Raw genomic sequence first — 20,528 nt, 5'->3', positions numbered from 1 at the left:
GCATGACATGTTATGTTGTGTACTGGTGGCCACTATGGTCTTTGGGCACCATACCAGCTTATTTGTACAGGTGTTGTGAATATAACATGTAAATACTTGTAAATAATGTGTGTGTGTGTATGGTGTAATAACACCACAAACAGTATTGTTGGAGGAGAAATATTAGTTCATCTGGCCTTGAACCAATGAGGGAGGCAACCACCAGCTGACTGTTTTTGTAGCTATATCTCTTATTGCCTGAACTCACCATACAAGCTTAGATGTACAGTTATGGTGAACAAAACATGTACATACTTATATATAACATCTGTAAATAGTGGATAAAAGAAAAAAAAACAGTATGGTGGGAGAAGAATGTTGGCAAGTGATGAGGTGAGGAAGGGAGGGTCGGCAAGTAGCTGGCTGGCTGGTGTGTGTGGCGGTTGTGCCCTGGTGGCCACTATGGTCTTTGGGCACAATGTCAGCTTAGATGTACAGTTATGGTGAACAAAACATGTAGATACAATGGCGCCTCGATTAACGAATTTAATCTGTTCCGGCACCGAGCTCGTCATGTGAAACGCTCGTCTTGCAAAACAACAACAACACTGTTGTTGGAGGTGTTCCAGAACCAGCAGGAATGCTAGGATGCACCATGTGGTTTGTTCGTTAATTGAGCAAAAGCTTGTCAATCTAGAGAAATTTTCTGCGAGTGGGTCGCTCGTTACTCTAAATGCTCCTACGTGGAGTTGCTCATCACTGGAGGTTCCACTGTGAATAATAGCAAAAACAGTATGGTGGGAGGAGACTGTTGGCCAGTGAGGAGGAGAGGAAGGGAGTGTTGGCCAGTGGCTGGCTGGCAGGTGTGTGACGTTCACTCTTCATTGCTTTTTGATTCACCATACCAATTTAGTGGTCCTTTATTGTGGCCAAAACATGAAGATACTTATATATAACCTGTGTATATAGTGTAATAACAGCAAAACTATTTGTTTATTGTTTTATGAACATAATTGAATCATTAATATGCACACCATAATTTTGAGTATATCGATGGTTCACACATTTTATTATATTATTTATTATATAAAAATAACCCACTACACACTACTGAATAATATTACTGCAAAAAAAAAAAAAATAATAAGAAAAAATCAGAGACATTGAAATAATTAGGTAATAATATCCTTGACTCCTGACTGACAGCTGGGGCGGAGCAGACCTCATCTGGCACTTGCTCTGTCAATGCCTCTTTTCTGTGGAGAGCCCCTTCGGCTCCCCAGAGCTATACAGGGCTGATGTTTATATATTATACCATGGTAACTCTTGTGTGCAACTCTCTGACCTATTTCTTGTTTCTCCCTCTGGCAGCACTGTTGCGCCTGCAGTGCTGCTTTACTGTGTACTGTTTTTGGAGGGTACCCGGGTCACACGTCTGTTGTTTGGGCAGCGGTGCGGGAGCCTGATCTTGGCTGTGCTGGTCTACCCGTCGGGTCGGATCTGGCATTGGCGGACGTTCTGGTTTCTTCGGGGGTGACCCTTCCGCCGTTCTTGTGATCGCTGTGTTCGGATCCTGGGAGTCTTGTGTCGGCTGCTGCGTCACCAGTTTCCTCTGAGGGCTTTTTCCGGGTTCTATGCCCTGACGCCTCCTCGAGCCCTCGCTCGATGTGTTCAAGGATGCCTCATCTCTCAGCTGGGGTTTTGTGACCAGTGCTCACCAGGCCAGCCAGAGTCAGTGAGGCCCGTCCTTCTGCCGGGCTCACAGCACAATGCAGGAGTTCGCGGTGGTGTGGCATTCACTTCAGAGGGTTCGTGTTGCTCATGGAGCAATGATCCAGCTCTATTCAGACTGCTTCCCAGTGGTTTATTGTCTGAACCGCGGGGGTTCGATGCGGTCTTTGGCTTTGTGGGGCTGGTCGCTTCAGGTGACTCGTTTGCCGAGTTCTCGGGGTTTGGCTCTCCTGGTGGTTCACGTTCAGGAATTGTCTGACATCCTGGTGGATGGCCTGTCTTGGCTCATTCCCCTATCAATGGAATGGACGGTCTACAAAGACTTGTTCAGTTGGCTCTGCCAGACATACGGGCACCTAGAGGTGGACCTCTTTGCATCGACTTGGTCGAGGTGTCTTCCATTATTTGTGGCACCCTTCCCAGACTGCGAGGCCGTTGGGGTCTATGCCTTTCGGCTGGACTGGTCGAGTTGGGATTTACCAGTACCTCTTCCCACTGGTTCGGTTTGTTGCTCCGGGTCCTGGTTAGCTTAGAGAGACTTCCCAGGGATGAGTAGTCCTGTTGGCTCTTAGGTGGCCAGCCCAGCCCTGGTTTCAGGCACTTCTTGCTCGATGTCCGAACCCGAGGGTCTTCCAGCAACTCCGCCTCTTTCAGCAGATCAATCCATTCAGGTACGTGGCTGGTTCGATTTTCTCCATTTCCCGCGTCTGGTCTTTTTGATGCGTGTTTATCACCACTTGTATGGTTATCAGGTGGCTTAGTTGGTGTCCCACCTGCTCGTTTCGTCTCGACGGCAGAATGAAATTTCCTGGCGGTCCTTTCGGTACTTTGTCTCTTTGAAGGTTGTCTTCAATTTCTTGTCGGGTTGTTTCGTCCATTCTCTTGGTTGTTTCAGGACCATCATCTTATGCCAGATTATGTCGCCTCGTTTCGGATGGTGATGGCGGAGCCACTGCAGCTTGCATTTGGGGTGGATATCACTTCTGCTCTGTTCCACAAGCTTTCTCGGGCGTTGTTTTCACCTCTGGCCAGCTCATGCGCCACCTGAGCTGTCCTGGTCGTTGCATCGGGTGCAACGTATATTGTGTGTCAGAAAGACATCCTTGAAAGTGAGCCTGGGTGTGGGAACATGGTGCAATACTGGGTTTACAATAGGTCTTTGTATGCCAGGAATTTGTTTGGCAAACTTTTCTAGTAGTTGTGTCACTACAGTAAAACTGAATGCACAGAAATTTTGTTTACCACCTGTTTTGACAAGATACATATTATAACTGTTCAGCAGTGTTACGTCAACAAGGTGGAAAAACATCATCTTGGTCCACTTCACTGTTTTCCATACACACTTGACTGCCCCCACCAGCATATCACATTTATCCACCAAACGTATGTTGATGTTATAGTCGAAAACACAATCTGGTTTATAGATTATTTGTTTTGCTGTTCTGTTCACCTTGCCACTGTCCACCATTGTACCATTGTGAATAGTGGTCAACATGTTCACTTCACGCCTGTCTTTCCACTGCACTGAAAGCATTGCACCAGTTTTTCTTAGCTCGCAATCACCAACCTGCATAACAGTGTCAAACACTGGCATTTCCCTTCGTTTTGCCCTCACAGTGCCCCACACTCCAGTTCTATTATCAAACAAGAATCTAGTTAGCAAGGGACTGGTATAATAGTTACGTGTATAATATGTGGCCCTTGTTCAGATATGGTGCAAGCAGTGACTTCATCACACTACCTGAGAAGCCATGTTTGTCACATTAGCAGGAATGTCTACATTTGTACCTGTATACATCATCATGTGTAACATAATTCCTGTTTCACAGTCACAGAATACAAAGAATTTCAATCCAAATCTGTGGCGTTTGGAGGGAATATAGTGCTTGAAGGCAAGATGTCCTTTGAAAAGCACAAGGGATTCATCAATCACCAGCTTCTGAGCAGGTATGTAGAAATCTCTGTACTTTCCAACAAAGTCATTCAGGATGTGCCTCACCTTCCAAAGTCTATCATCTTCAGTTTGGTCTTTATTATTTGCAAAATGAAGACACCTGAGGAGTATTGCAAATCTGTCTCAAGACATATTTCCTGAACAATGGTGTTGGAACAGTATGGTCTTTGCTCCAATAATGGTCGAATATATGTTTGACACAATGTTTCATCAACATACAAAGTGCCAAAAAACCAGTGTTGAACGTAGTGAAACGCCATTTTCTGGGTGTGATCTGGAGGCTCCCCGGAGCTTACTAGGCTAATATGCTAATGTCAGACTTTGGCATCAGTCATGTGTATGGAGTTCTGTGGGCCTACCGGGGACCACGAGCCAGAACCTGGCCCCTCCGAGAGGCATGGGGAGCAATGGCCTATAGAAACCCCCGTGTGGTTGGAAGCATTCTATGTCTGCCATCTACGGTCTGGCACCCAGAAAGGTAAGCATCCCAAACAAACCCATATTCTGATGAAAATATTGCTACCAAAATCCAAACAAGTGGATATAACTCCCCTAAAAGAAACAAGCATGACGTCACACGTCGCCGCACCGCTGTCTGCGCAGCTCTCCCCACCCAGGGAAGGGAAAGGGGGAGCCCCAGACCCCCCATGCGATCCACCCGTCAGTTCTGAGGCTGGATGTCAAAATACGTGAAAAACCGCCGACCGGAGGGAGGGAGGGATGCCAGGGAGCCTCCGGGTCACACCCAAAAATGGCATTTCATTATATACAACACTAGTTTTCTGGGGGGAGCCCCATCGGCTCCCCGGAGCTAAATACCCACAGAGGAAAACAATAGGAACTTACCCAGGAGGCGGTCGCTGCTCACTCCTCAACTCGAAGTCAAGACAACTGGCAGACTCATACAACCCGGCTGGAGGGACAGGCTTGAATGCCTCCATCGCTACCTCAGAAGGGGAAACCCCCGAGACCGCCCGAGTCTCAAGACCCTCGAAATCCCACCCCGACCCCAAACCCACAGACAGAAAGGATCCAGATGCAGGGAGGAAAGGGGGGGGGGACCAGACTAAACCACAACAGGGGAAAGACATGGGGGCGAGGAAGTAACAAAACCGAAGCAACCAACACCCCAAAGCCCCGTCACAACAACCAAAACGGGGCAGCCTCAGGGCTTCCGGGGAGCAAACAACCCAGCGCGTTGTCACCACCTGAACTCGGCGTGCTATGCCTGTGCTGCCTGCATCTGCATAAAACCGGGTAACCGAGTCACTAACAAACAATAAAAACTCAGGACTCCAGGTCGAAGGTGCCATTGGCCCTACAGGCAGCAGACGGAGGCAAAAACCATGAGGGGTCACCCTGAGTCAAGGGAATCGAGCAATCCTTGAACTCGCACGAAGTGATGGGGGGACTCCAGGGACACATCCATCGGACCCATGCGCCCCCAAAGGGATTCCCAAGGTCCTGAGCATTTAACGTAACTCATGTCCAGGTAATCGCAGGCAGGGTACTGCTAACCGGCGGCCAATACTACCAAACAACCTTCTAAAAACTGAACCCCTGGGACATGTACACTCAAGGGGACCTAGCAGGGGAACCACCAGAAGGAGGAAGAGAACTCAGGACACAGGGGGCAAAGACCAAGGCAGACCTCCCCAACAGGCAGACAAACAAAAAAAAAAAAAGAAAAGAAAAAGAAAACCTCGCAAGATGACAGCGTACCCAGGCAGAACAGAGCCGGCCACTATGATTGGTGAAAACAAGCTGTACAGTACCCTGCGCCCCTACCAGCTCAAAACTGCCCCTCACCCTAAGGTGAGCAAGGCAGACAGAACACCCTAGTACTCAAAGGGCGGCCAAAAACCAAGCAGTAAATGGCCTAGCAGAGGCACAACCCAAGGAACTTGTGGAAGGTAACTCCAAGCCCCAAGGGCAGTACTTAAAGGGCACCTAGGGAAGGAAACCCTAGGCACATGCAGCTGAGTACTGGAGAATCACTCCCGGCTCACGCACCACCTAGCAGATAGTCACCACACACTAGGTACAGTGCTGAAACAACCACCGGAGCCAGAGCACACGATCGTTGCCTCTAACATCAGCCTTTAGAACTGACGGGTGGATAGCCGGCATGGGGGGGGTCTGGGGCTTCCTCTTCCCCCTCCCGGGGAGGGGGGAAGCTGCGCAGACAGCAGCACGGCAATGTGTGACGGCATGCTTCTTTGCTCGTTTCTTTTAGTGGAGTTCTATCCACTTGTTCGGCTTTTGGTGGCAATATTTTCATCAGAATAGGGGTTTGTTTTGGGATGCTTACCTTTCTGTGTGCCAGACCCGGTTGATGGCAGACATAGAATGCTTCCAACCACACAGGGGCTTCTATAGGTCATTGCTCCCCATGCCTCTCTGAGGGAGCCAGGTTCTGGCTCGTGGTCCCCGGTAGGCCAACAGAACTTCATACACATGACTGATGCCAAAGTTTGACATTAGTATATCAGCCTAGTAAGCTCCAGGGAGCTCACGGGGCTCCCCAAAGAAACACACACATTTCACCTAACGTCGTATCTTTCCAACGCTGTAATCGTGAAAAATCAGATATCTCCTCACGAATGAGATCAGCAGCCTATTTGTTCGTTTCCTGAACAATATGTTCCATGAGCGGTTCATCAAAATATGCAGTAAAGTAGTCCATTTCACACACACAGTCACTTATAATAGGGAAAAGGTCTGTAATTTCAACATCTGAATTGTCAGAGGCAGGAATTTCTGGAACAAAACCTCTCCCATCACTCCACACAAATACACCTGGGGTCTTTTGAGAGGCAACAGCGGCACCATGGCAAGGAATCCGTGGACCAGGAGCTGAAGGCTGTCTAGCAACAGTATGGGCAAGAGGGTACGATGAGGGAAAATTATTTGACGTTGAGGGGCTTCGTTCATCAGTGTCCCAATGTGGTGCCATGAGGTGGCGCGTGGCTGGGCCAGATTCTGCCGACATGACAAAATGTTGCTTGCATCGCCACGCACTCCACTGACACTAGCAGCAGCTATTTTCTGATTCTAAATCACTAAAACCAGAAAATGATTTACCTTCCTCAGACTCGTCGACCAAAACATCATAATCTGGCAAAGTAACACATTAACTATGTGGTTTTGCACGAAATGGTGTCTAGTGTGGGCGAGGAGGCATTGGTGACAGACTAGGCCTAATCCTCATGGCACCAGCATGTTCACTCTCATCATCTGTCATATCCACATCTGAGGGCTGTGTGTAGTCGGTCAGTCGGTGGAACGTGATGCGCTCTCTATGGTCTCTGTCGGGTAACCGAGGCCTGCAGATAATGGTGGCCTATGGTGGATTTTTTCCCAAGATGGTCTCTGTTTACATTTCAGAGTCAGCTTGACTATAGCTGCCCCTATCCCTTGCGAGGCCTTTAAAATCGTGCGCTAGACCCTCAATCATATATGTATGTATTGCGGGATTTCGTGACAGTTACTCCCATCATAAATGTATGTTTTGTGCGGTTTAAGGGTTAAATGGACATTACTGTTGACAAATTTGTGCCGTGTTGGACTTTTTCTAATACTGGTACATGTGTACAGTATTTGAAATTTATCTTCATTTACAATGGAAATTTTCCATAGATACATTTTGATTCTTTTATTCTTTTATTGAGCCTCTTTCCCTTTGTAATATTTATTTCTTAAAAAGTCATTTTGCCTATAATTTCTCCTTAAGATTTTTAAAAATTAATCCCTACCTTGACTCACTCACCTGGAAGTATTCCTCCAGTCGCTGCCTAAGAGGATTAGGTATCTGGTGGAATCGAATGAATTCTTTGACTCTCATGAACTGTGTGTGGTACCGTGCAGTCCCTGCATATAATCTCTGGATGATGGCCGAGACATTTCCAAAGATACTGGCATACATGAGTGCTGTAGAGTAGGATATTATATAGTTAGAAAAGACTGAGTATTAAACGCACAAATGTAGAAATGAGGCTAAAACATGTACACAAAAATATTTTCCCAAGAATATTTACAATGAAAAAGCTATCATTGTTAAAAAAAAAAAAAAAAAGCACTGAATGGAATGAAATACCAGTTTCTGGGTAACCCTCGGAGACTCTCTGAAGCTATCCCCCCTTATTAAGGGCCATACTACCAATAGTCATCAGTCACGGAGTTCTACTGGCCTACCGAGTACTACAAGCCAGAACCTGCCCCTCCTCTAAAGAAGAGAAGGAAGCGAACACTTTACATTTAAAGTTTATCATCTTTGCCAACACCAGGGTAGCACCCAGAAAGATAGGCAAATAAAAGCAAACTACTACATATAAAAATGAGACCAAAGGCACAACATTGCCAAAATAACTCCCCAACAATGAAAACAAACAACAAATTTTTTTAAACTAGCCCCCTGCTAGTTTGCTCCACCTCTCCCCTAATTGGGTGAGGAGGGAGCCGGACTGGGTTAGCCAGGTCCCCCCCACCATCCAGTTCGATAAAGACAAAACATGGCAATGACCCGAGTGATGGAGGTTGTTAGGCAGCCTTCGGGGCTCACCCAGAAATTGGCGTTTCATTACATTCAATACTGGTTTTCTGAGGAGAGCCCAATCGGCTCCCCGAAGAAAAGGACAAAAGAGGCACTTACCAAGAAGATGGCAGCACTGCAGGTACCAAGTCGAAGAAGAGACCAACAGCTGTGACACACACCCCAAAGCTATACAACGCTTCTGAGGATCAGGGAAAGCAACAAGATACCAGGCAGCCAAGACCCATGTTTGACCTCCAAAACCCTCGTGCTCAAATATTGACCTACAACATACAGCCATCAGAGCAGTATACTTCCGGACACCATGAGCACTGGGATAGACTGCACGCTGGCTTGACCTAACACTTTCGCTGCCTCATGCCACAATATGCGGCATAAAACCAAAACACACAGAGTGCGTGACAATGCAAACAGCGACATTAATTTTTAAAAAATTTAACATTAAATCTATTGTCTGAATAACAAGGGACTTGTTTTAAAATGTGTGCCCACGTCTTCCCATTCTCTGTAAACCCCACATGGCATCCCGACCCCGCCATGTGGGTGCCCAGCCACACTGGAGGCTCACTGTTCTCGTGTCCTCGCTCTTGACCTCGCTCGTGACAGCCACAGCCTCCATTTGAATCAAAAAGTTTTCCCTCTATAAACACTGCAAATTGACTTCAAGATGGATAGTGATCAAGAACAAAGACAATCCATGATGAAAGCAGTACAAAAAACCTATGAGGTTAAAGTTATGGAGTGTTTGTCGAAAGTATAGATTAGTGAGATGTATATGTTCTTATATGCAAATATCCCTTTACAGTATTAATTGCAAACAATGTGATATTAAATTAAACCAACCAGATAACGGGCGGCTAGGGAAAGCAAAAACAAAAGTTTCCAAAAGTAGTCCCCGAACCAAAGGATTGCTTTTGTAATCCTTCAGTCTGGGATTGTAAAACAAGGATGAAGCATTCATGCCAAACGCAAGCAGACGTGGCTCCCCCAATGCTGCACAATGAGAAGCGACAACATTTGACATAAGATGGTGATCTAGAAAAAGCCAAGAAAAACACAAGACAAAACAGCCTGGTCGGAAACAGAAGGACAACAATGAAGGATTTTTTTTATACAATTCTTACATTCTAGTAAAGCCATTAGCACGCATTAGACATATGTATGTATGTATGTATGTATGTATGTATGTATGTATGTATGTATGTATGTATGTATGTGTGTATGTGTGTATGTATGTATGTATGTATGTATGTAAGAGAGAGAGAGAGAGAGAGAGAGAGAGAGAGAACGAGAGAGAGAGAGAGAGAACGAGAGAGAGAGAGAGAGAACGAGAGAGAGAGAGAGAGAGAGAGAGAGAGAGAGAGAGAGAGAGAGAGAGAGAGAGAGAGAGAGAGAGAGAGAGAGAGAGAACGAGAGAGAGAGAGAGAGAGAGAGAGAGAGAGAGAGAGAGAGAGAGAGAGAGAGAGAGAGAGAGAGAGAGAGAGAGAGAGAGAGAGAGAGAGAGAGAGAGAGAGAGAACGAGAGAGAGAGAACGAGAGAGAGAGAACGAGAGAGAGAGAACGAGAGAGAGAGAGAGAGAGAACGAGGGGGAGAGAGAGAGAGAGAGAGAGAACGAGAGAGAGAGAGAGAGAGAACGAGAGGGAGAGAGAGAGAACGAGAGGGAGAGAGAGAGAACGAGAGAGAGAGAGAGAGAGAACGAGAGGGAGAGAGAGAGAATGAGAGGGAGAGAGAGAGAACGAGAGAGAGAGAGAGAGAACGAGAGAGAGAGAGAGAACGAGAGAGAGAGAGAGAACGAGAGAGAGAGAGAGAGAGAGAGAGAGAGAGAGAGAGAACGAGAGAGAGAGAGAGAACGAGAGAGAGAGAGAGAACGAGAGAGAGAGAGAGAACGAGAGAGAGAGAGAGAGAGAACGAGAGAGAGAGAGAGAGAGAACGAGAGAGAGAGAGAGAGAGAACGAGAGAGAGAGAACGAGAGAGAGAGAGAGAGAGAACGAGAGAGAGAGAGAGAGAACGAGAGAGAGAGAGAGAGAGAGAGAGAGAGAGAGAGAGAGAGAGAGAGAGATAACGAGAGAGAGAACGAGAGAGAGAGATAACGAGAGAGAGAACGAGAGAGAGAGAACGAGAGAGAGAGAGAGAGAAAACGAGAGAGAGAGAGAGAGGGGGGGGGGAGGCCTAGCTCTGACTCCCAGCACTGCCTCCCCTACCAAGCCATTTGACCACAGGCCATATCGTATTACTCTCCAGGCCTCAGGCACCATCTTCCCTAAAATGTGCACCTGATTTTTCAGACTTCCCTGTGTACAGGAGTCGTAGCAGATGTGTGGAAAAATGTTAACCTAGTTCCAATTTACAAAAGTGGCAGCAGGGAAGACCCCCCCTCAATTATAAACCTGTATCATTGACAAGTGTAATAGTCAAAATATTGGAAAAAAATAATTAAAACTAAATGGGTAGAACACCTGGAGAGAAACGATATAATATCAGACAGATAGTATGACTTTCGATCTGGTAGATCCTGTGTATTGAATTTACTCGAAGTTTCTATGATCGAGCCACAGAGATTTTACATTAAAGGAAGAGTTTGGTTGACTGCATCTATCTGGACCTAAAAAAAAAAAGACTTTCGACAGAGTTCCACATAAGAGGTTTTTCTGGAAATTTGAACATACTGAAGAGGTGGCAGGTAAATTGCTAACATGGATGAAAAATTTTCTGACTAATAGAAAAATGAGGGCAGTAACAAGAGAAAGTGTATCAGACTGGAGAAATGTCACAAGTGGAGTACCACAGAGAGCAGGTCTTGCACCAGGAATGTTTATTCATTCCATCATTCAATGATGAATGACTGTCCATCATTCACTCTAAAAACCAAGGCAGAGAACAACAGTGAAATTCCGTCCATTGTATACAAGAGCACCTCCCATGCCCTTGCCCCACCCATAGCTCTACTGTTCAACAAATCTATAGAGTGTCACACCTTCCCTGATATCCTTAAAGCAAGAGTAACGCCAGTCCATAAAGGAGGCAATCTGGCGGACATAAATAATTATAGACCAATATCGAATCTACCCATTCTATCAAAAATATTTGAACAAATTATCTACAAACAGCTCTATTCCTACCTCGTAAAATTTGACATACTCAGCCCCTGCCAGTTTGGCTTCCGGTCCCAAAAAGAGCACCAATGACCAATGATGCAATCATTAGTCTCCTTGACGTAATCTACTCAGCCCTTGACAAAAATGAGTTTCCGATTGGATTCTTCATTGACCTAAGAAAAGCCTTTGATACTGTTAATCACAACTACCTCTTACTTAAACTCCAGCATTATGGAATCCGAGGCCTTGCCCTGGATTACATCCAATCCTATCTTAGTGACAGACACCAATGTGTAACCATCAATGATACAACCTCTTCCGCTCTACCAATAACTGTTGGAGTGCCACAGGGCAGCATCTTAGGACCTCTTCTATTTCTTATTTATATCAATGATCTGCCTAATGTCTCTAATATTCTTAAACCTATATTGTTTGCTGATGATACTACCCTCATCTATTCAGACCCCAACCCACATACACTAAATGTTGTGAATAATGAATTAAAAAAAAGTACACTTATGGATGTCAACTAACAAACTAACACTAAACATAGAAAAGACCTACTACATCTTATTTGGAAGCAAATCATTGAATGCAATTCAGCTACAGATAAACAACATTAACATCAGTAATAAAAATGATGAAAAGTTTCTTGGCCTATCACTAGACAACCTGTTCTCGCACTTTCGTATAGTCAATATTGACTTATTAAATACGTGCATATGTGACATACTAATTTATTGTGAATATTTTAGTTTACCTTGAAAAGCTTCATAGAAAACACCGACCTTACCTAACCTTCTTAGTATGTTAAGATAAGCGTCTTATTGCTTCGTAATTACAATTATTACTTAACCTATTATAGGTATAGGTTAAGTAATAATTGTAGTTACGAAGCAATAAGATGCTATTATTATAGCATACAGGGGTACCTCAGTTTAAGAGTTTAATCCGTTCCTGGAGACAGCTCCGAAAACTCGTATTCCAAAGCTAATTTCCCCATAAGAAATAATGGGAAATGAATTAATCCGTTCCTGACTACCCCAAAAACCCCACATCAAACTAAATTTTTATACCTAATTCATCTAAGTAAACCTACAAAACTATGTTCAAGCTATTACTTACCTTGCTGTTGAATGCTGTAGGCGTATGGAAGATGGTGAGGAGGGGGAAGGAGGAGAGGAGTTACTGTTTGGAAGGGGATTCCCCTTCCATTATCACATCAGGCAGTGAGGACTTCACTGGTGAGCACACTCTGGCACATTTTGCCTGCATACCACTAGGACTTGTTTGTCTAAGAATCTGTCTAAAGACACCTGTTTTTCCTTACATTTTAACACTTGTCTGTAGTAAGACATCACATTGTCATTTAAAAGGTCAATGCAACGGCCTGCTACAGCTTTATCTGGGTGAGTTTTTTCAACAGAACTTTGCAGTTCTTCCCATACTTCACACATTTTCTTAATCAAGAAGGGACATCCTCTACTGCCTCTACTCACAGCTATTTTCTTAGGTTGAACATTATCAATGGCTTTCTTGAGACCCAAGGCGTGATATATAATAACTTTTATGCTCAAATGGCAAAAAAAACGACATAAAACTGTAAATCCTTGTGAAGAATTCAGGAGGGAGTCACTGGACGGGAGACAATGGTAAACTGAGGGGATGAGGGGCGAAGATCGCCGTACCACCACGTGCTAGGTCGGCCTGAACGCGTATCAACAAACTCGCGTTCCGAGGTAACCCTCGCCTTCCGAGACATTTTCCGAGGAAATCCGACTCGTATTCCGAAAAACTCGCATACAGGGACACTCGTGTTCCGAGGTACCACTGTATTATAGCATTATTATTATTATAGCATTAAGATGCTATAATAGGTAACCTATACCTATTATAGGTATAGGTTAAGTAATAATTGTAATTACGTAGAAATAAGATGCTTATCTTAACATACTAAGAAGGTTAGGTAAGGTCGGTGTTTTCTATGAAGCTTTTCAAGGTAAACTAAAATATTCACAATAAATTAGTATGTCACATATGCACTTATTTAATAAGTCAATATTGACTAAGAAAGTGCGAGAACGGGTTGCAACAGACAAGAGACTCAACTTCAGCACCCACATTCAACACATAACTAAGAAAGTCTCTAAAACAGTTGGTATACTCTCCAAAATAAGATATTATGTTCCTAATTCTGCTCTCCTCTCACTATATTATACACTAATCTATCCCTATCTTAATCATGGTATCTGCGCATGGGGGTCTACTACTGCAAACCACCTTAAGCCCATCACCCAGCAAAAATCTGCTATCAGAATAATAAACTCTGCTTTTAGACAACACTCAGCTCCCTTGTTTAAATCCCTCAACTTGCTAAATATTAACTCCCTCCACACATTCTCTCGAGTCAACTACATTTACAAAACCCTGTTCTTAAATGCAAACCATGCTCTGAAACTCTCCCTGGACAGATGTAATAGGACCCATTATCACCACACCAGAAATAAATCTCTCTTTGATATCCCCAGGGTCAAACTTAATCTGTGTAAACACTCTATGCAAATTAAGGGACCTAGTCTATGGAACTCACTCCCTAGAGAATTGAGAAGCTGTGAAACTTTTACCTCATTTAAAAACAAAACCCAAAAGTACCTACTTTTATCTTTGTAGCTTCCTACACTGAGCTTTAAATTTGCTCTGTATCTAGTGTTACCCAATCTTTATGTACTTAATCCAAACGACTATCATTGTGTTCATTGCTGTCTTCTTTTATGTGCTAGCCATAGACTGTATTGTGCCTACTAATTTTTGTTAAACTACCATTCAACCTTTCATTGCAATCAATCTGAGCTACCTATGTGCTTTAATATACCTACAATTTTCTCTCATCTTTTATTCTTTTTCTTGCTATGTAACTTATCTTTTTATAAATTTTGCAAGTATTTACCTACTTAAAATTTTCTTAGATTAAGGACCTGCCCGAAACGCTGCGCGTACTAGTGGCTTTACAAGAAAGTAATTACTATGCTGTGTATCCTCACAATCCCAATGTACCTTCTTGTATATATATAAATAAAATAAATAAATAAATAAAAATTATTGTCTATATAAACAATCTACCAGATGGAATACAGAATTACAGTATATGAACATGTTTGCTGATGATGCTAAGATAATAGGAAGGATAAGTAACTTAGATGATTATAATGCCCTTCAAGAAGACCTGGACAAAATAAGTATATGAAGCACCACTTGGCAAATGGAATTTAATGTAAATAAATGCCATGTTATGGAATGTGAAATAGGAGAACGTAGACCCCACACAACCTATAAATTATGTGGAAAATCTTTAAAAAATTCTGATAAAGAAAGAGGTCTAGGGGAGGTTCTAGACAGAAAACTATCACCCGAAGACCACATAAAAAGAACGTTGTGCGAGGAGCCTATGCCACACTTTCTAACTTCAGAATTGCTTTTAAATACATGAATGGCGAAATACTAAATTATTTTTCACGACATTAGTTAGGCCAAAAATAGAATATGCAGCAGTTGTGTGGTGCCCATATCTTAAGAAGCACATCAACAACTGAAAAAGGTGCAAAGACGTGCTAATAAGTGACTCCCAGAACTGAAGGGCAAGAGCTATGAGGAGATGTTAGAGGCATTAAATATGCCAAACCTAGAAGATTGAAGAAAAAGAGGAGATATGATCACTACATACAAAATAGTAACAGGAATTGATAAAAATTGATAAGGATGATTTCCCGAGACCTGGAACTTCAAGAACAAGAGGTCATAGATTTAAATTATCTAAACAAAGATGCCAAAGAAATATAAGAAAATTCACTTTTGCAAACAGAGTGGTAGACAGCTGGAACAAATTAGGTGAGAAGGTGGTGGAGGTCAAAACTGTCATTAGTTTCAAAACGTTATATGACAGAGTGCTGGGAAGACACGACACGACGAGCGTAGCTCTCCTCCTGTAATTACACTTAAGTAATCACACATAGGTAATTACACATACACACTTGATTGACTAAAATTAACGTATTTTATAAGTAAAATACTCGTCTTTTTATAAATAGTTACAGTGTCACCTTTCTAAGACCAAATAAAAATGTTGAAAAACGTTGTGTGTTTGCTGGGATACTGTCGCTGAGAAGATGATCACAGATAGGACATCATCAACCCAGCCACCTCATCATCATACACATAGCAATAAAGATGCATAAACTCGAGAGGCATAGCTCGGAAGAGGTGGCTGAACCAGCGAGGTACAGTATATCACCTGCCCACCCGTCTGATAGAAGAGGAGCCGTGGAATAATACCCAGGATCGGGTAATCGAGTAATCATTCATCGATTATGATTAATCGGCGAGTAATCATCGCCTGAAACCAAGTCTGGGCCGGCCACCAAGGAGCCAGAAGAATCACTCTCCCTCTGCAAAACTCCAGTCGTCCAACATCCAGAGCAGCAACTGGACCAGGGTAAAGAGGTAAATGAACCCTTATCTCGACCAGTCCAGCCAAAAGGTGTTTACTGTGCGGGTCTCGCAATCAGAAAATGGCGCCATGTGAGGAGTCAGATACCAAGACAATGCCGACATGAAAAGGTCAATATCTGCTCACCCAAATATCCAGCAAAACCAGAGGAAAGAATCAGCATCTACGGTCTATTCTGTGGAAAGAGGACGGAAGCGGAACAGACCATCGGCCATGATGTTAGACTCTCCCTGTGCGTGAATGACACAAAGTTACAAACCCCCGAGAACTCAGGAGAAGAGCTAACCTGACAGTATGTCTAGCAGACATTCTGTCTTAGCCTGACATTCTGTCTTAGCCTGACATTCTGTCTTAGCCTGACATTCTGTCTTAGCCTGACATTCTGTCTTAGCCTGACATTCTGTCTTAGCCTGACATTCTGTCTTAGCCTGACATTCTGTCTTAGCCTGACATTCTGTCTTAGCCTGACATTCTGTCTAGCTTAATGAAGTACCTCAGATGCTGAAGCATTTGTACCACACTCCACTTGATCTCGCAATTTTATTCGGACTGCTCACCTCGCCACACCAGTTTATCACACATTTAAAATTCAGACAAACCCAAAACAAATAACAGGCATATCCGAATAAGAGGCATGTAGAAAGTATGTGATCATCCGTATATAAATACAAAACATAATAAGCATGTCATGAAAAGTCTTAATTGTAACACCAACTTATATAACCCAACCCACACAAACTTAAATATATTGCTTAGATTTATATCATATTTCAGAAATAAATGTAAAAATTACATGCACCATATAAAAGCTCACTTCTATGAAGAATGTTAATCATAGCTTATTACAATAACTAAATAGCAAAACATTCATAGCCTGTAAAGGATATAAAGCATAAACTATAAGTAGAACAATTTTCTTACAACAAGCAAAACTAGTCTTACATAAATGCTACAAAATCTATGTCCTGAAACACCACAAGCAAGTGTTGCACATGTTCAAGTATCATGCAAAAGTGTGATAACTCTCCTTGAAACACACAAGCCTTGTAATTGTTGAATGAAAGTTATGGGTATTTCCGATATCAAAGTTTATTTTATTCGTAAAGGATTCCTTAACCTACTGTGATGCGCTTCGTTTATTGGGACATTCCCCGAGCCGAAAATCAAGTGTTCGCAAATTTGTTTTTTTCTTTGTAAAATGATAAATCCTCTTCCTTGAACACGTACATGTAAAAAATTTTTTAATAATTCCACTTACTTTGGCTGTGGGGAAGTAGAGAAGAGGGCGCGTAACGTCATCATTGGCTCTCAAGCTCCCAGAGATGATGACAGGAGCCAGTCAAGCACCGCGAGTTGCCACAAATATATTTTCAATTATTTGTTCAATGTATTTCCAATGCGTTTTTATTTGCTTTTTCGAACATATATGGTGGACATTTGTATCTTTTACAATATTTGTACAGTAGAACATTCATTATATTCCACAGAACTGTGATACATGTGTCAATTGTGTGTCCAAAATAAATATTTATTGTCACAATATTACTTGTTCAAAATTCACTAAAATTACAATATGTACAGTTTTATACACTATACAGTCACACACTGTATTGCACACTCAGTACTTTGGAAGTGTGTAATAATCAAGGAAGGAGTCCATGGTACAGTGCTACTCCACTCTCATTTCAACAGGTACAAACAGATTTTCACATTCTGTTTCTTCGTTCTGTGTGCTTGCAAATAACGCACTCACATACACCCTTGGCTGCAGTACCGGTAGATGGTGTGTAGCCTAGTTTGTGAAGAGTAAGGTAGTCTTGAAAAGATTATAGGAAAAGATCAATTTGTAAGGTAGTCTTAAAAATATTGCTTTGTAAGGTATTCTGGAAGTGACTTAGCCATTCTGGAATAAATTCAGCCATTCTTAGGAGAGATTCGGGTATTTTTTTTAAAAGCTCTATGGAAAACACCACCATGGAAGCTGCTAACATCTATGCATCTATGCTACTTGTATCAGCTACATCATCATTGAACCCAAAAAACGATTCTTCTATGCATCACTTAGAAAAATTGAAGATAACATGGGTGAGTATGAGTGGGGCTCAGTTACTAATGGATAAGCTTGCTATATCATCCTCATCGGTGCTATATCACTAGCATCTGACCCTTGTGTTAGGTCTTTATTGTGCCTCCCTTCACTAATATCCTTATTTTCATCAAACAATAAGGTCTGAATTTCACCAACAATCTTTCAACACCGCATTGGACAGGTGTTTGGGAGCCAGAGGCACGTGCGCCACCCATGGTTGCTCACTCGGAACTGAGCAAGCCAGCAGCCCTAGGACATTCTGAGAATTTTTTCCAAGATGACTGCCTCTCACGGGAGGTTCCAAGAGTTCATTTCGTACACAACCTACCGCGAGTGCGTTTTGAATGGGTATGAAATGTTAAAAAGGTGTTTTCTCGGTTGGCCCAGCACAGTGGTTAAGTACTGTGAAAAGAATATTTTGAAGATGTAGTTTGTAATAACCAAACCATGTACAATATCAAGATACCAGAAAAACTTATGCTTTCATATTATAATTATCTTTTATAACCCTATTGATCAATAATCACTACTGATCAATAACCAAGCCATTACTGATTAACATTGCAGTTGCACATCATTATGCTTGAACATAATACATATTTTTCATTTATTAACAGATTATGCCACAGCAACGAAGGACAGAATGACCGAGAAAATACTCTGGAAAAGATGAAATCACTTCATGATCTTACAAGTACTTTGTGATTATTTGATAAGGATAAACTTATGAAAAATAATCGACAGCTTTCATTTAATAAATATACTTCAAATATTTAATCAATATGGCATCAACAGATGAAGGAGGTCTATAATGCAAACCAGTCACTTTCCAGTTAAATACACTCATAATGGCCTACAGCTGATTAAAGTTTGTTGAAATTTGGTTTTAAAGGCTGTAGCGTTAGGCTTTGAGAGGGATTCACTAAACAATCAAGAGGGGGTAAAGCTGGGCCACTGAAAGGGGCTAAATGTGTGAGGAAGAGAACTGAGAAGGACACTTCTAGATGACTCACAGCCCAGGAGCATGACAATGATCGTGAAGATCTTCTCACAATCTGTGTTGGGGGACACGTTACCAAAGCCCACGCTTGTAATGGTGCTGAAAGTGAAGTACAATGCTGTGATGTACTTCTCCTGCAGCAGATAAGAGTTTCGGCAGAAGGAGAAGAGGCAGAAACGACACCGCAGCAGTGATGGTCGCAGGTGCACATGGGAAAAGGAGGTGCATGGAATGTTAGATAGGTAACAAAAAATTATCATTGTAAGGGAAAAATACAAAATGTGAAATCAATGTAAATAAAAAGCCATGCATCATTAAAAAGTCAGATGAAATTAAAAAAGCTTGAATTGAGCGAGAGACTCGATGGCTGGTAAGCTATTTCGAGTATCTATGTTTCTGTGTCATAAAGATATGCTTGCATAAATATTTTAAAGAATGAATATAAAATATTAATATACAGTATAGACTAATTTTAAATACAGTTGTTTTAATATATCTTTTACTAACTAGCACATTTCCAATACTGTATATGTCACCTAAGGATATGTAATGCTTTTGGCAGTTCTTGAGATTACTAATGGAGACTTATCTCCATGTATCTTGAAATTAACAAAAATTTGCCATTATGCAAGTTTTTGTAAACCATCCTAAAATCCATTTTATATTTTATGCCAAAAAGCTGCTCTTATTAGTTACATAGTGTAATTGAATTTAGGGTCAAGACTAAATGTTGGGGTGGGTAAGCTTAAAAAGCTCTAGCTTAAGAAGGAATGCTTCCGTAAGTTGTTGAACGGAGGACCACATGTGAGAAAATTAAGTATTTTCCCATGCAACTGAAGAATCAACAAAATAACCCATTACCTAACCTAAGAACTGGAAAATAATGAGAACTGCAGGAGGTTCATCAATCCAAGTTCCTATTTATACCCAACAAGACTCCTTCATATACATGTCTTAAGGAGTTTTTAGGTATAGGGAATGATTAAAAATTCCTTCGGGTACACAGAGCTCACATCCTGTGCCCCAGGACACCAGTATACAGACGTAACCTTACACAAAAAAAAAAAAAAAAAAGTATTCTGCATCCCTCCTGGCTGTGAGAGCCTCACTACTAAGAAAATGACCAAAGCTGGTGCATGCTGCAAGAGCTCGCAGAACTGTTTTGCAGCTTGGGGCCACACCACCACTTGCCCAAAATGCTCTGTGTGGCTGTACAAGAATGTAGGAACTTTTGTATATCTATATATATAAATAAATAAAGAATAAATAAAATAATAAAAAGATAGGTAACTGCAATTATTTTGCAATGATAGTGTCATATTGATCATGACTGTGATAAAGACTAAATTCAATGTTCAGATATCGGTGAACTCATTGCTAGTTACGATGTTCACAGTGAGACAATTCATATTCAGGATTTAGTAACAGAAATGTGATGATGATAGCAGTTCCTTGGCTAGTCTTAGCGATGCGCATAGTATATGCTGTGGTTTGATTTTATCACCAGAACTGCTTATTTGTTTGTTATGGTTCATAAATTTGTTTATAGATATATACGAAGTGTGTATATAGTAACAGGAGATGTTTTTTCACCCACAGGGTTATTAACACATGGAACCGCCTA

At 42.2% G+C, this 20,528-nt stretch overlaps 1 protein-coding gene across 7 annotated transcripts in view; it reads right to left on the bottom strand.

Annotated features, from left to right (window-relative positions):
* Window positions 1–20,528, bottom strand: part of sei (seizure) — a 1,036,232-nt gene that overhangs the window by 287,777 nt on the left and 727,927 nt on the right. For all 7 annotated transcript variants that reach the window (XM_069310832.1, XM_069310834.1, XM_069310833.1 and 4 more), the window contains one exon: window positions 7,434–7,594. In XM_069310832.1, the coding sequence (XP_069166933.1) occupies window positions 7,434–7,594 (161 nt within the window). The remainder of the gene's footprint in view (window positions 1–7,433; window positions 7,595–20,528) is intronic.

The sequence above is a fragment of the Procambarus clarkii genome, chromosome 68, assembly GCF_040958095.1.
Source record: "Procambarus clarkii isolate CNS0578487 chromosome 68, FALCON_Pclarkii_2.0, whole genome shotgun sequence".
NCBI lineage: Eukaryota > Metazoa > Arthropoda > Malacostraca > Decapoda > Cambaridae > Procambarus > Procambarus clarkii.
The sequence above is the reverse complement of the archived record's forward strand: the minus strand, read 5'-3'. Positions and strand labels throughout refer to the sequence as shown.